This window comes from Saimiri boliviensis, chromosome 3 (genome assembly GCF_048565385.1).
Source record: "Saimiri boliviensis isolate mSaiBol1 chromosome 3, mSaiBol1.pri, whole genome shotgun sequence".
NCBI lineage: Eukaryota > Metazoa > Chordata > Mammalia > Primates > Cebidae > Saimiri > Saimiri boliviensis.
The window spans coordinates 97,760,517-97,777,743 of NC_133451.1; the positions used below are offsets into that span (position 1 = coordinate 97,760,517).

Below are 17,227 nucleotides of genomic sequence, written 5' to 3' on the forward strand. Positions count from 1 at the left end.
TAGACCCTTCCTACTTTATTTCTTGTATCTTTCTGGGTCTTTTAGTCTCTAGCAGACAACACAAAAGTACTACAGCATGAAAGGTTTAGAAAAAGCCCATACTGTAAAATTTGACTACCCCAAAAATACCTCAAATGGGATAGTATTGCAAAGACACAATTTGTTAGCTTACCATATAAGGAATACAGTTTGCTTTCCCATGAAATCATGTCTATGGATTTACCCCTTTCTAAACATGTCATACTTGACTCACAGTAAAAAGTTCTCATATTTCTTCCAAATTTGCAAGTTGAATATTCTTTCAATATCTTATATTAAAAGAAAAAGCCAAAAACCTTGCAATATTTTGAAAGACAAATGATAGATGCACATGTTTAAATTTTGAAAATTTTACTACAGAGAGCTCTACTTATTAAAATGGGTTCAAATAATGGTAATAAAAATATTGTATTTATTTTTAATCCTACAACAATATAGGTTTTGATTTAAGATCTTCAGCTAAAGTAAGTTATTAATTAAAATAAGATAAATATCTGAATGTAAGAGATATTTATCTCTGAATGTAAGAGTTTTTTTGTTGTTGTTGTTTTTTTTTAAATTAGGTCTTTTAAAATTACATTTATCAGAACTGGCAGAATATCTCAGTACTTCACCAAAAAAAGTCACTGCAAAATCAAATTATTTTCTAGTCTAGAAAAGTAGTTAAATGCTTTCTCCTCATTTTCTGAGAAAACATTTCATCTAAAATTCGAAAATCTTTAAAAATATTTCACTTAGCTCATACAGCTTTTAAATTAATCTATTTTCTTTTATTGGCTTCCACTACTGTAAACAAACATATTTATACACCTCACTCCTCCCAAACCAAAATATACCATACCTTCATTATTACTTTCTTTATTCTTTATCATTGGTGAAGATGATACCTGAAAATAAAAACGGAAAGAATCTCTATTACAATAAATATTTATATGTGGAAAGTACATCCAGAAAAGTTTTTTTCACAAAATTACAGAACAAAGTTTACACACAATGGATCTCTAACCTGAAAAAGGTAAATACTCCCCTTTGCTTTTCATTATCATTGTTCATTCTTTCAGATAAACCACAGAGTTAGAGTAAAATAAAAATACTTGAAAATATTTTTTATCTTAACCCATGGAATCCACTGAAGGTCTTGCAGCCAGGAATGAGAAGAGAGGTTTTCTTCCAATTTCTTCCACAGCTGATGTCTTGAAAGTAAAAATTAAGCACGCCTGTGTGTGTGCACGTGCACACACACACACACACACTCTCTCTCTCTCTTAAATATATATGCTTGCTTATGCACATACACGTGCTATAAAATTTATCTGGCTTCTAGAACTTTAAATTATTGTTTCTATTTATTCTGATGGCTGGGCCAAGGTTCTTGGAACAGACAAGTTTGGAGAAATATTTTTCTGAGACAGTTTTTTTTTCCCCATAAGAACAATATTTTTTAACATTTTGTTGGAAGATCCATTTTCCATAGAGAATAAGCCACAAAGACCATTTAGTTTAAAGGATCATTAGAATTTACATCTATTTTAACCACTATCCAAGTAGAGAAATGAAACTTGCCAGGTCCCTCCCCAGTTATGATTCCTTCCTTCATAGTGATAACCCATCCCTCCATCCTGATTTTATAACATACTTTTCAGATTTCAAATTCGATAATTAATTTCTATTCTCTGAATTTGCTGACCTTCAATACATAGGAAATACCTGGCTCTAATGTTTGGTAAGTCTGGGACAGAGTTACAAATACATATCTAAATATTTAAAAGTTACAATAACTCAGGCTAACGAGTGATTAATATACATGTTGAATGTGTTCCATCCTACCACCTTGATAGAAATACCTTTGTAATGACCAAGAAGCTCTCATTTAGGATTCCAGACGCCTTAAAGACATGGGTCTGGATGTGGCAGAGGAAGGAAAAGAGGCCCTCATGCCACTCCACTTCTCTCCCTATTCCAGGCTCCTTTCTGCATTGTGAGGGCCTCATCTGCAGATGGGGAGAAATTTAGTAGCCCACATATCTAGGCACCTTTTACCTTCAACCAGCCACCCACTCGCCCCTGCAGAAGTATCAGTGGGTAGGAGACGTGTGGCCTGGTTTCTACACAGGCCTCAGAAACAGGCTTGAACCTGTCTGGGCAGAGCATTCCAGGGTCTTGGGCAGCTAGGATGTGGTCTAGAATGGGGGCATACCTCCTGGTGAATCTATAACTTTGGCCCCTTGGTCTTCTTGTCCTATGGTGAGGTATGTGACTGAATATCGACCAAAGCATGACCCTCTAAAAAGGAGTATCTGAGGAAGGCTCTCCATGCTTAAATTTAAAGGCAGTACTGAATAGCTACCATTCCACAAGAAGAAAGATTTACATTTCAGCAATATTAAAATATTCCCTATGATAGCTAATTTTATGTGGCAACTTGGAGGGTGTTTTTAGATGAGATTAATACTTAAATCAGTGAACTCTGATTAATGCAGATTGCCCTTCATAATGTGGGTAGGCCCCATCTGATTAGTTGAAGGCTTTAACAGAACGAAGACTAGACTGTCCCAAGCAAAAGGGAATACTCCAGCAGACGGCCATCAGATTTTATCTGCACAACTGGCTCTCCTGAGTCTCCAGCCTGCCAGCCCAACTGCAGATTTTGGACTTGCCAAGCCACTATAATCATGTAAACCAATTTCTTATAATAAATCTCTTTCTGTACATGAACATCCAATTGGTTCTGTTTCCCTGGAGAATCCTAATACATTCCCCCAAATAATAAATAGTTTAAAGTTATCACCATTTCTACTCTGTTTTAAGAAAAAAGAAAAATGACTTTGTTTTATTTTCTTTATATCAAAGAAAAGGTTGGTGTAACCATGTAAATAAAATTACAATTTTATCTTTTTGTTGTTGTTGTTTTCAAAATGGAGTCTCGCTAAGTTGCCCACGCGGGTCTTGAACTCTTGGGTTCAAACATTCCTCCCACCTTGGTCTCCCAAAGTGCTAGGATTACAGGCATGAGTCACATGCCTGGCCTAAAATTACAATTTTTAAAAACATCCTTTAGTTTTTCAGAGTACTTCAAAAAAAATAAAATCTCTACTCAGCTTGTGCACAAAGAAAAATTATTAATTATCATTGGTTGTAAGGATGGTAGGATTTAAATCTGGGTATGACAGTAACACAACATAAAAACTGTACTCCTTGAGATTAGGCATTTGGGATCTGATGGCTCTATTTTTCTAAACATTCCATAAAACAGGGTAACCTGCTTATTCTATGAAATTGCTATACACTCCTTAAATTGTGCCGGATGCCTATTTGTGTCCTGCACAATTTAAGGAGAGTATAACAATACAAATTTTTTTTTCAAAAATTAGCTGTTTAGATTTCCTGCTTAAAATTAGCAGCTGCTTCTTGTTGGAGCTGCCAAATATTTCAGAAGAATAAAATGTATAGTGTATAAAAATAGAATAATTGAGCAACTTCTCGTTAACCTAAAAAGTATTACAGAAAAGAAATGGGCAAACTACTCTAAAACATTTATCATTACATTTTCTTTTAAAATAATTTCCAGAAATGTTTTATTTATTCATTCTTCAAATATATTTCTCAATTGATATATTCAGAATATAGAAAGTCATATGATATATATTTAAATACACACATACGCATACACACACACACCAACATCATAGGTAAGTTTGACATTCAGAGATAATGACAAAGTTTGAAGGTAATTCAAAAAAACCATATTAAAAGAGAAACTATCATTTAAATTTGAAAAAAACAATAATAACAGATTCATGATAAGCATCAGTTATTTAACTCTTAACCTACAATCAATGATTTCCTGGTGCTTAAACATAATGACAAATATAAGACTTACAGAAAACAGAACAAAGAAATGTATGGAGCGGTACCCCAAAGAGCCCCAATCCCAACTCTTCACTCTCAGGGGATACTATGATTACATTTTCATTTTAAGAAACTAAAAGAAGAACTTTTAGTTATTTCTGATTTCTTTTAATGGAGTTACTTACCTCATCTAATTTCTTAGTAGGAAAAGAATGTGGACATCCTCTACTCATCCAAGATAAATTATCCACACAATAATGAGTATTGTTTTATAGCCTAACTTTAAAAATGCTATCTCCATGGCTGGGTATGGTGGCTTATGCCTGTAATCTTAGCACTTTGGGAAGCCAAGGTAGGTAGATCCACTTGAGACCAGCCTGGGCAGCATAGTGAGGCCTCCTTGGTCTGCCCTCCTTGGTCTCCTTAAATGCTGGGATTACAGGTGTGAGCCACTGCACCCAACCAGTCATTGTCTTTTAACAAAATAAACAAATACATAAATTATAAAAATTATAAAAATACATAAATTTAACAAAATACATACATAAATTATAAAAATGCTATCTACTCCTCTTCCTCATCCCCACAATCTTTCTCATTATCTTTATGTCTTTAATTGCTTTCAAACAAATCTAATGGTTTTATTACCAAAATATTCATTTCTTTTCTATTTATACATAAACTACATTTTAAACTAATATAAACTGTTAATAAAACTGCTCTGTACTTAAGTGTCTCTCTTTCAAATAACTCTATCAGGTCCCTACAAGCATTTTCACATGCAAGTTAAACTTGTTCAAATGAACAGACATGACACACTGAACCAATATAAAGTATCCTGCTTTACTATATGTAACAAAGGGATTGACATTTTGTCATTTTACTAAATGAGTTCAAAATTAAAGGCAAAAAACATGTTTCCAATTTTTCATTCAGGTGATGAAAGGTTTTAGTTGAATTAAAGTGCCTTGGACATTGTCTTTCTTTTTATTTATTTATTTAATTTTGAGGCAGAGTCTCACTCTGTCACTCAGGCTGGAGTGTAGTGGCACAATCTTGGCTCACTGCAACTGCCGCCTCCCAGGTTCAAGAGATTCTTCTGCCTCAGCTTCCCAAGCAGCTGGGACTAGAGGTGTGCGCTACCACGCCCAGCTAATTTTTGTATTTTCAGTATAGACAGGGTTTCACCATATTGGCCAGGCTGGTCTCAAACTCCTGACCTTGTGATCCACCTCCGTCAGCTTCCCAAAGTGCTGGGATTACAGGTGTGAGCCAACGTGCCTGGTCCTTTTTCCTCTCTTTCTTACTTTTTTTTTTTAGAGACAAGGTTTCTACATGTTGACCAGGCTGGTCTCAAGTGATCTGCCCTCCTTGGTCTCCTTAAATGCTGGGATTACAGGTGTGAGCCACTGCACCCAACCAGACATTGTCTTTTTGCATTGCATTTTCATACTTCATAAGGCAGTTATGCTATATTCATTTTACTTTTCATCACACAATGCTTTTCTGATTTTTTGCTTTAGAATCAAAATATGTCCAATTCTTTGTATAAAAGTATTTTAAGCTCTGTAAGATTATTAATACTTCCTCTTCAAGAATGCATTTAAATGGCTAGTGGCTAACTAGATTATTGATTTTACTTTGACTGACTTTGTCTACCATCCAGCAGTAATGCAGAGTAAAATTGTTAAGGGGCAAAAAGAGAAAGAAGAGGCAGAAATAACACTAAAATAATGTCTTTTCTTCATAAGTCAGGGTTTGATTAGAACCAGACCCTGACTTATGAAGAAAAGACATTATTTTAAAATTTTTTCAATGAATTCCCATAAGAACGTTTATTCTCAGGGTCATAAATAAAACAAATCTGCATGACACTGTATTGTGACCTTATTAGAAAATTACATCCAAAGATCAGTTCTACTCATAAAGAAAATACGGTCCTCTTTGATGGAGATATAGTTTTGATTAAAGTGCATGCCCATAGAGGGAAGTATTTCTTGTCTAGGTAGTCTGAGGGGTCAAAGTAACCCTGGTGATAAGAGGGCATCCCAGCCAGACTAACTTCAGAGATTAGTTCTGAGCTGGCTCAATTTCAATAACCAGAAGCCAGGGAATGCCTTCTCCTTGTGGACCATGCAAGGAAGCTGTTACTGTCATATTATCAGGAAAGCCCTAAATAGAGATAAAGGCTAAGCTCAAAGGAACCATTTGAGGAACATGCTGTTACAAGTCCTATCTAAGAACTCGACAATGAACTTCACCATTCTTCTGCTGGTAATTACTTTTCTTACTTATAACTGTTTAAAAATATTAATTAGTATTTTCTTATTAGTATGCAGAATTTCTAAAAGTTTGGTTCTAAGCCTACTGCTTTATTAATCCATCTTGCTGTGATCCTCAGAAAAAATAAAACATGGCTTTAGTGTGAATTGTTTTAAGTGCTATTATTTTTAATGATAACAATGCCTCAGACTCAAATGAAAAGCTTACACTGATGTATTCACTTAAAGTCCTTCACCCGGATTCATCTTTGGGTTTCCACATAAATGCCAATATCCATTTATGGAACCACTGATAACATTTTGGGATGAAACAGATGGCCACACTACATGCTGATGTTAACTGCTTCACATTATGGGCTTCACATTATGGCCTTGGCCTCCTGAATGCACTGCTTTTTTACAATTCAGCTAAGAATTCCTGCATCAACTATACAACAACCATTCAATTTTATATAACACTATGAATACTGTTTCTTTACTGAAGAAATAAGATCTACCAAGTGTAGCCACAAATAACATTATATTGAAGTTCTAATTCCCCCTTGACTTGACTTCAAACCACTATCCATTTTGCATCTCATGTACCATCATCACTATTATTTCTGAGTCTTGTGTGCTGCAGGTTCATTTGAGACTGGTTTTAGTGGAAATCTGTACATGACTAGGCAAAAACAAAGTCAGACTGAGGCTGCTGAGACCTCTCTGGGAGGCATTCTAGGCATTATCTAGAGGCACACCAGGCATTATCTGATTGACAAAAGAGATTCTATCTGCCCAGTTTTAGAAGTCTTTAACCCAGGCGTCGCCAAACTTTTTACACAGGGGGCCAGTTCACTGTCCCTCAGACCGTTGGAGGGCCACCACATACTGTGCTCCTCTCACTGACCACCAATGAAAGAGGTGCCCCTTCCTGAAGTGCGGCAGGGGGCTGGATAAATGGCCTCAGGGGGCCGCATGCGGCCCGTGGGGCCGTAGTTTGGGGATGCCTGCTTTAACCTTTTGAATTTTTTCTATCACTACTATTAGCTAGAGGTTCACAGTGGCACAGATCTGGTTCCCAAGAACTGAGCAAGTGTATAGCTACTTAGTCTTCCTGGCCTGAATTCTAGATTATAAGAGTTTTAAATCCCTGGAGTTAGGCTGAGCACATGTCTGAGGCTGGTCTGGTAATCTTTTAGTACTGAATATGTTTCTCTCCTCAGTTCTATATGCCCTGAGTCTGTGTGTGAAGCCTCATAAAGTTCAATCATTTTTCCAGTAAAATGATTACAGTACCAGGTATCAGAGAACATTACACATTGTTTAATTCAAATTTCCCCCAACTAGAATGTGCCATTTCCTCAAAGAGGAAAGTGCTTAAAGCACAGGGGAGAATTTTGGGGAAAAAAATTCCCAGATGAGAAGAGTAGTTTAACTACTTTTCCCCTCCACCTGTTCCACCTCTTCTTCCCCACTTTCTTCCTATTCGAGTCTGAAAGTAGGACTAATTCTCATATGTCTAGAAAAATTAGTCTGACTTTTCCAATATCCAACAATGGACTGGGTTAACTCACAAGGAAGTGATATTCTCATAACTGGAAGTATTCAAAGAAGAGGCTGGAATAGAAGGGATTTCTCTCTCTGTGGTCAGTTTAACTCAACTATACTTACAGCAGTAACGACAATAAAACACAACATTTATTGAATATTTTCTATCTGCTGGACATTTTTACCTTGATTAGCTCATTCAATTCTCCACAACGGCCTGATAAGACACTATTATGATAAGTCCCATTTTATAAATAAGAAATCCAAGATGTAAATAAATTAAAATTTTCCTCAGATTATAAATTATAGAACTAAGATTTGGACCTAGACAATCAACTACAAGAAAAAAAATTTTCTTTTGAAAAGATGTGTCATTAGACTAACGCTGACCTGAAATAAACTACATGTATTTAAAGTCTGTAATTTGATCAGTTTTGACATACATATACTCATGAAGCCATCAATATAATTAAGATAATAAATATATTCACCATTATTCCTAAAAGTTTCTCTATGCTCTTATAAAAGAGACTGTAAAAATCCCTTCTTCCTGGCTCTCTATGGTTTGCATTATACATTAGCTTACATTTCCTAAAATTTTATATAAATGGTATGATAAATTATGTATGTCTGTTTTCACTCCATATATTTTTTTCAGATTCAGCCATGTTGTGGCATATATCAATAATCTATTCCTTTTTATTACAGAGTAGTAATCCTCATAAGTATACAAGTTGTTTATCCATTCATCCACTAATGAACATTTGGGTTGTTTTCAGTTTCTATTACAAAGAAAGCTGTTGCAAACATTTGTGTACAAGTCTTTGTATGGACATACACTTCATTTTGTCTTGGGTAAATATTTATGAGTGGATGACTTGATTGCATGGTATGTGTATGTTTAACTTTTCAAGAAAATACCAAACTGTTTCCAAATGGTTGTGCCATTTTGCATTCTAACCAGCAGTAAATGAGAACTATAGTTCCTCCATATCCTTGCTAACAATTAGTATCCCCCATCTTTCTACCTTTAGACATTTTAAAAGTGTGTATTAGCATGCACTGTCGTTTTAAATCTGCATTTAATAGCTAAAGTTGAGCATCACTTCATTTTTTTTTTTTTTTGCCTTCTGTATAGCTTTGGTGATCATTCATACATTTTGTACTTTTTAAAAATTCTTTTAAAAATTCATCCATCCATTTACAGAGCTGATTTTGTACATTTTTAAAAAACTTAATGCTTTGTTTTTAAAAAACAGACTGCTTTTTTTTCTTGAGTTGTGAAAGTCCTTTATACATTCTGAATATAAGTCCCTTTGTCAGATATATAATTTTCAAATATTTTCTCATAGTATGTAGCTTCTTTTCATTCTCTCAAGATGTCTTTTGCAGAACAGGAATTTTTTATTTTTATTAGGTCCATTTTATCATTTTAAAGAACAGATTGTACCCTTGGCATCGTAACTAAGAAATACAGTCTAATCCAAAGTCAAAATAGGTTTATAGTTTTGTGCCTTAAATTTAGGTCTAGGATACATTTTAGACAAATATATACAGTGTAAGACTGAAATGTTTTTAAAAATACGAATAACCAATTATTTAAACACTATTTGTTGAAAAAATATTATTTTGAAAATCAGTTGTCCATAGATACGTAGGTCTATGTTTAGACTTGGTTACACTAACCTATCTTTATGCTATTACTATACTCTCATTATTGCAGGTTTTTTTTAAAGCCCTGAAATCAGGAAAAGTTATGATTCTAACTTTGTCCTTTACCAACGTTAGACTATTCTAGGTCCTTAGAATTTATTTATATCAGCTTAATTTCTACAAAAAAGTATATTGGAATTTGATGGACATTGCGCTGAATCTGTAGATCAACTTTATCAAAATTATCAAAATACTGAAATACTGTAATATATTACATGTAATACTGAATACATGAACATTATTAACTCTTCATTTACTTAGTGCTCTAATTTCTGTTGGCAATATTTTATACTTTTCAGGGTACAGGTTCTTTGCATACTTTTGCCAGAGTTATTCCTGTTTCTTTTGTATTTTTGTTACCACTATAAATAATGTATTTTTAATATTATTTTCCAATTGTTGCCAGTATAAAAAAAAGTTGCTTTACACACACACACACACACACACACACACACATATATATATATACACATATAAAAGAACACATATATATACATAAAAGAATGACTCGTTTCCCAGGCTGGAGTGCAATGGTGCGATCTTGGCTCACTGCAACTTCTGCTTCCCAGGTTCAAGTGATTCTCTTGCCTCAGCCTCCCCAGCAGCTGGGATTACAGGCAACCACCACCATGCCTGGCTAATTTTATATATACATATATAGAGAGAGAGACAGAGTCTTGCTCTGTTGCCCAAGCTGGAAAGCAATGGCACGATCTTAGCTCACTGCAGCCTCCACCTCCCAGGTTTAAGTGATTCTCCTGCCTCAGCCTCCCAAGTAGCTAGGTTTACAGGAGTGTGCCACCACGCCCAGCTAATTTCTGTATTTTTAGTAGAGATGTTGTTTCACCATTTTGTCCAGGTTGGTCTTGAACTCCTGACCTCAGATGATCCACCCACCTTGGCCTCCCAAAGTGCTGGGATTATTTGTAGAATTTGTTGAATTTTCTATAGAGACATACATGCCATTTTCCTCATAATCTGAATGCCTTTTCCTTCTTTTTATTGCCTTATTGCACTGGCTACAACCTTCAGTACAAATGCTAAACAAAAGTAGTAGAAACAAATTAGAGTTGTGTTTATAGAAAGGTTTTTAAGTACAAATTTAATTTGTTTATTATACTTACTTCTTCAGTGAGCTTTGGTAGTTTATGTATTTCAAGGCATCTGTCAATTTTATCCAAGCTTCCAAATTTATTGATATAAAATATTTTCACAGTATTTGTCTTATTTTTCTCTTAATATCTGTAGAATTAGCAGTGATATTACTTGTTTTGTGTCTGACTTTGAAAATGTGTCTTCTTTCCTGATCATTTTGCCTAAAGGCTTATCAGTTTTACGGTCTTCTCAAAGAACGACCTTTGGGCTTGATTAATTTTCTTAGATTGTTTTTCTGGGGATACAAATTTTTAAATTATGAAATACTTCAAACATATTCTGTATGCAGAGACCATTATAACACATACCTACTTAGCTATAGAAGAGTTAATATTATTATTTCAGATCTTTATAACTGAAGTCTTTCTCCCTATTTATTAAAAATAAAAATCTTATTTAATCCCCTCTTTTCTCAGAGGTAACTTCTGGCCACCGTGCTGAAATTGATGTTTACTTTTCTTACCTATGTTTCTAAAATGTAATACCTATACGTAGGTATTACATAAAAAATTTTTACATAAAAAATATATGCTATTGCTTTTTAAAAAATACATAAATGGTATATACTGTATGTATCCTGCTATTTTCACCTCATCTCTTATCAATAGACTTTTAATTCAGTTTCTAATTTTTCCATTTCTGATTACATAAACGCATGCATAGTCTCTGTAAGATGTGTACCTAGAAGGCTAATTTCTGAGTAGTGAATTATAAGCATCAAGTTTACTAGAAATTACTTAATGTTCTTCAAAGCAGTTGTAGCCATCTATACTCCTATCATACTATCAAGTATGAAAGGTCCCTTTCTACAGTTGACTAAAAACTCTCGGTATTAACAGACTTTTAAACTTTTGATAACCTACAACTATAAAATTGTATTGTTTTATTTTGATCCCATTGATTACAAGTGAAATAGAGCAAATTATGTTTAGTGGTCATTTTATGTTTCCTCTTTTGTGAACTGTCTATTCATGTTGTTTATACAATTTTTTTCTACTGGGTTATCTTTTTCTGGTGGGTTTGGATAAGTTGCTTATTATTTTAGATGCTAGTCCTTTTATCATTTATATGAAAATATGTCCTTCCAATCAATGACTCATCTTGTAACTTATTTTAAGGTTTTTTGTTTGTTTGTTTGTTTACAGTTTTCCCCCCTTTACTTAAATTTATTAATCCTTTCTAGGTTATTCCTGTCTATGGCCATACCACCCTGAACGTGCCTGATCTCATCTAGGTTATTCCTGGCCCTTTACTATTTCATATACATTTTAGAGTCACCCTGTGAGGTTCAGTGAAAATCTCATTGGAATTCTGATGAAAAAAATAGACTCACTTTATTAATTAACATGGGAAAAATTGCCACCTTCATGATTAAGTATTGTTTTACAAGCCTATTTGGGTTTTCTGTTTATCCTTGATTTAAAATTGGCAATTTATATTTTAAGCAAAATTATCAATTCATCTTTGTTTATAAAGTTATTGTAAAAAGCTTTTCGGTATTCTCTCTGATTATTTAAGTATGTCTTCTGCCTGTAGTTATGTCTTCATTTTAGTTCTTGCTACGTTTTATTTATGCCTATTCTATTTCATCATCCTTCTTGGCACAGGTCTATATAATTAGTCTTAAAAGAAAGAAAAGCCAGCTTTTGCTTTCCTTGATCTTGTCATTATTTCTTTGTTTTCTGTTTCATTAAATATTTACACTACTCATTACAATCTTCTTCTAATATAAAAAGTCAGAAAAATGAACAGAGCAATTGTTAAATTGAACTTCCATAATTATCCTTCATTTCTACCATATTGTATACATTTAATTTCTCAGGAACTATTTTTGCTGCATGACGTAAGTTTTAACATACACTGACTCAGTTGTCTCTCAAATTAAAATATTTTAGTTTTAAATATAAAACATTTATAATTCATTTTATGAGCCCTGACTTACTTACCTTTAAATTTCCAAACACGTGAATTTCTGCTTTTATAATACTTTCATAATTGATTATATTATAGACAGAGGATGTGATATGCATGACAAGTCTTTAGCAACTCTATCTGTGGCCTAATATCTACTCAATTTTTGGAAATGTGTAAATATATTTGAAAAAATGATGTATTCACTAATTACATATATCCATTAGATTAATCTTATACATTTTATTTGAATCTTTTCAATATTCTCAAAATAATATTTAACTAAAGGGTCCTAAAAGTCACATCATAAATTCCAATAGTCAAATAACTTTAAAGACTACCAACAATATTATCTGAAAGGCAAAATCATGTGTTTGCATACACATATACACATGCACACACAAACACTCTTTGTTCTCTATATTTAAGTCTTGCTCCCTGAAATAAAGAGCCAACTGTTGGTCACAAAATTCTCAAGTATTTGGGAAGAATCTCACATCTTTTGGCTGTAAAATCAAGTGAATGTTAAAAACTTTACAAAAAGAAATGTAGGCTGGGTGCAATGGCTTACACCTGTAATCTCAGTGCTTTTGGAGGCTGAGGTGGGAGGACTGCTTGAGGCCAAGAAGTCTGAGGCCAACCTGGGCAATACAGTGAGACCCCATCTCTACCAAAAACGATAAAAAATTCACCGGGTGTGGTGGCACACACCTGTAGTCGCAGCAACTTGGGAGGCTGAGGTGGGAGGATCATTTGAGCCCAGGAAGTCAAGGCTACCATGAACTATATGATCATGCCACTGCACTCCATCCTGGAAGGCAGAGTGAAACACTGTCTCTCAAAAAATACTAATAATAATTGAGTAGTCCTGTAGTGGAACTATTACATACAGAGTATTAGTTCTGTTGCCAGGGCCACATGCTGTAGCCCACTCAGAGCACTCTCTCTGTCTTTTATGGATCCCTAGTGTGTTGGGATCAAATGAAGAAAACTTGTTTATGATAGTCATGCTTTTTGTGATTAAACAGAATTCAAACATCTTACATTTGTAAACAAGCCCAGTAATCATTTTGATCATTTAAATTCTCCTTCTGAAATCTTTTCAGATCTATCCTTCTTAAGATCTCTAACTTAAGTATGATAAATTACTTCTGTAGATATTTTCTATTTTGTTTCTAAGAGGGGTCTTAATAATATTCATCAATTTGTTAGCTTGTATTTTATCTTTCTTGGATAGTCTAACAATATTTTTCAATATTTTTCCTAGCTGATCTGTACATATTGTTGGATGACTAGCAATATTTTTAGCCTCAATGTTACAATTAATTGTGTTTTGATCAGTATATGTTCATCCAGCATATACTTCCTAAAATAGTTCTATTAATTACCCAAAAGTTTAGTCCATTTATTTTGTCTATTTTAAAAGTACAAAGCAGTTAACCGTATTCTAAAATTTCAGTCAACATATCCCGAGTATTCTAGCAATATGCATCTAGAAAGTGAAAACCTCCCTTATTGTCTGGCCTTCTAATGACCATACTTCAGAATCATTTAACATCTACAGGTAGTCTCAAGACAATATTACTTAGGTACTTAGACTTGTTAATTCACTTATTCTAAGCTCGCTAACAAATTTTGGGTCTTCTAATTTGTTTTCTTTGTTTTTTTTTTTTTTTTTTTTTTTTTTGAGACGGAGTTTTTTGCTCTTGTCACCCAGGCTGGAGTGCAATGGCGCAATCTCGGCTCACCGCAACCTCCGCCTCCTGGGTTCAGGCAATTCTCCTGCCTCAGCCTCCTGAGTAGCTGGGATTACAGGCACGTGCCACCATGCCCAGCTAATTTTTTGTATTTTTAGTAGAGACGGGGTTTCACCATGTTGACCAGGTTGGTCTCGATCTCTCGACCTTGTGATCCACCCGCCTCGGCCTCCCAAAGTGCTGGGATTACAGGCTTGAGCCACCGCGCCTGGCCGGGTCTTCTAATTTGTTTCATACAAACCCAGGACTTGATATGGTCTGAATCTGATCAAGTATGACGGATGACTTCTGTGTCTTCAATTATTCTAAGCAATTAGAGTACAAAACAACAACAACAACAACAACAACAACAACAACAACAACAAAAACCTGACAGCACTTTGAAGACTGTACAATATTCGGTATGCAGCAAAATGAAGAAACATGGAAATATACACCTAAATGATTCAGATTCAAACACTTCAATGTGATTCTGAAGAAAGGAAATTATGAGACAAAATGCTTTTATGATAAATAATTTTGCTATTACAAATTAAACTCTATATGAGAAGGTTGTTAACTAATCTGGGCTCTAAGAATCCTGAATCACTAATGAGGGTGCGCTAATAGGGCAATTATTTGACTTACAAATATTAAATAATAAAAACTGGCATACATGAAGTTCCACTGAGCTAGTGAAGAGGGACTTCTTCACTAGCTAAATTGTAAACTGGAAATTTCTAAATTTCTCTAAATTGTAAATTCCTGATGCAGTATTTTCAGTGAAAAATTATTCAGTATAGTACTTTCTTCATTATTGTAAAGCTCAACCAAGTTACCAAGCTGTGTAATTAAAGTCGTATGTTCACCTTTCTGAATTCTAATCTTATGCCTCTAATCTAACTAGATCATATATATGTCCTCCAATTATTTTTTGACTGTTTTGCCACTAATATGACAGAAAACAATGAAAAAGCAAAAAAGAAAAATGTAATATAGAAACTTTAAGCTTGTGACTAATTTTAAGATGAGTATCTACTATATTATTTATGAATCTAAAACTGAAATACGTGAAATAGACTTAATCTGAGATTAGTGAGACAGATTGCTTGTATAAAGATGAAAAGTTTTCGTTTTCCTTTATTTTACCCTTAAATAAGTAACGAAAACCAAATTCTGAATATAATCTACAGAGATACAAAACTGATAACTTGGAGAAAATAATGTGGCCTGCATCATTGTGACAGCTTCCCTGTAACTTCTCTGATCTAATTATGGCCTACAGTCCATTCTCACCAATGCAGCCAGAATAATCTTGTTAAAATCAAAGTAGATTAGACTACTCCTTTGCTGAAAATATTTTAATGGCTCCCTAACTCATTCAGAATAAGAAATGCAATCCTTAAATTACCTGCACAGAGTCTTTCATAATCACCCCCCATCTTTAAACCCAGATCCAAACATTTCCAATCTCATCTCCTCCTTTCTCCCCCATACCTTCTCTACTCTACCAGTCACTATTGTCTCCTTGGGTGTTTTTTTTTTTTTTTTTTTTTTTTGATTGATATAATCTTTATTTCTTTTCCATCTTATTAAAGATTTTAGAAACATTTGGGATCCTATTAATTTTAAACATGAAGCAATTTTCTTCAAATATATAAAACTTAAAAACAATAGCATTTATTGTGGCACATACATGCCATGGAATACTATGCAGCCATAAAAAAGACAGGGTTCATGTCCTTTACAGGGACGTGGATGAAGCTGGAAACCATCATTTTCAGCAAACTAATACAGGAACAGAAAACCAAACACTGCATGTTATCACCCATAAGCGGGAGTTGAACAATGAGAACACAGGGACACAGGGAAGGGAATATCACACATTGGGAACTGTCGGAGGGTGGGAGGCTAGGGGAGGAAGAGCATTAGCAGAAATATCTAATGTAGATGACATGTTGATGGGTGCAGCAAACCACCATGGCACGTGTATACCCATACAACAAACCTGCACGTTCTATACAAGTATCCCAGAACCCAAAGTATAATTTAAAAAATAGCATTTCTATACCTTCTTACTAAATGAATAGAAGAATAAATAATTGAGAAATACATTACTTTTATGACTAACTACAAATTAATAGCTATAAATTTTTTTTTAATTGCATTTTAGGTTTTGGGGTACATGTGAAGAACATGCAAAATTGTTGCATAGGTTCACACATGGCAGTGTGGTTTGCTGCCTTCCTTCCCCTCACCTGTGTCTGTCATTTCTCCCCATGCTATCTCTTCCCACCTCCCCACCCCCGTCCCTCCGCCATTTCCCCCCAACGGACCCCAGTATGTAGTGCTCCCCTCCCTGTGTCCATGTGTTCTCATTGTTCAACACCCGCCCATGAGTGAGAACATGTGGTGCTTGATCCTCTGCTCCTGTGTCAGTCTGCCGAGAATGATGGATTAAAGACTTAAACATCAGACCTAACACCATAAAAACCCTAGAAGAAAATCTAGGCAAAACCATTCAGGACATAAGTGTAGGCAAGGACTTCATGACCAAAACACCAAAAGCCATGGCAACAAAAGCCAAAATAGACAAATGGGACCTAATCAAACTCCACAGCTTCTGCACGGCAAAAGAAACAGTCAGTAGAGTGAATCGGCAACCAACAGAATGGGAAAAAATTTTTGTAGTCTACCCATCTGACAAGGGGCTGATATCCAGAATCTACAAAGAACTAAAACAGATCTACAAGAAAAAAACAAACAAGCCCATTCAAAAGTGGGCAAAGGATATGAACAGACACTTTACAAAGAAGACATACAGGAGGCCAACAAACATATGAAAAAATGCTCATCATCACTGGTCATTAGAGAAATGCAAATCAAAACCACATTGAGATACCATCTCACACCAGTTAGAATGGTGATCATTAAAAAATCTGGAGACAACAGATGCTGGAGAGGATGTGGAGAAATAAGAACACTTTTACACTGTTGGTGGGAGTGTAAATTAAT

General features: G+C 34.6%; 1 protein-coding gene across 3 annotated transcripts in view; it reads right to left on the bottom strand.

The window, feature by feature from the left end:
• Window positions 1-17,227, bottom strand: part of PPA2 (inorganic pyrophosphatase 2) — a 109,706-nt gene that overhangs the window by 11,860 nt on the left and 80,619 nt on the right. For all 3 annotated transcript variants that reach the window (XM_074396530.1, XM_010340098.3, XM_039468521.2), the window contains one exon: window positions 881-926. In XM_074396530.1, the coding sequence (XP_074252631.1) occupies window positions 908-926 (19 nt within the window). In that variant the 3' untranslated portion in view covers window positions 881-907. The remainder of the gene's footprint in view (window positions 1-880; window positions 927-17,227) is intronic.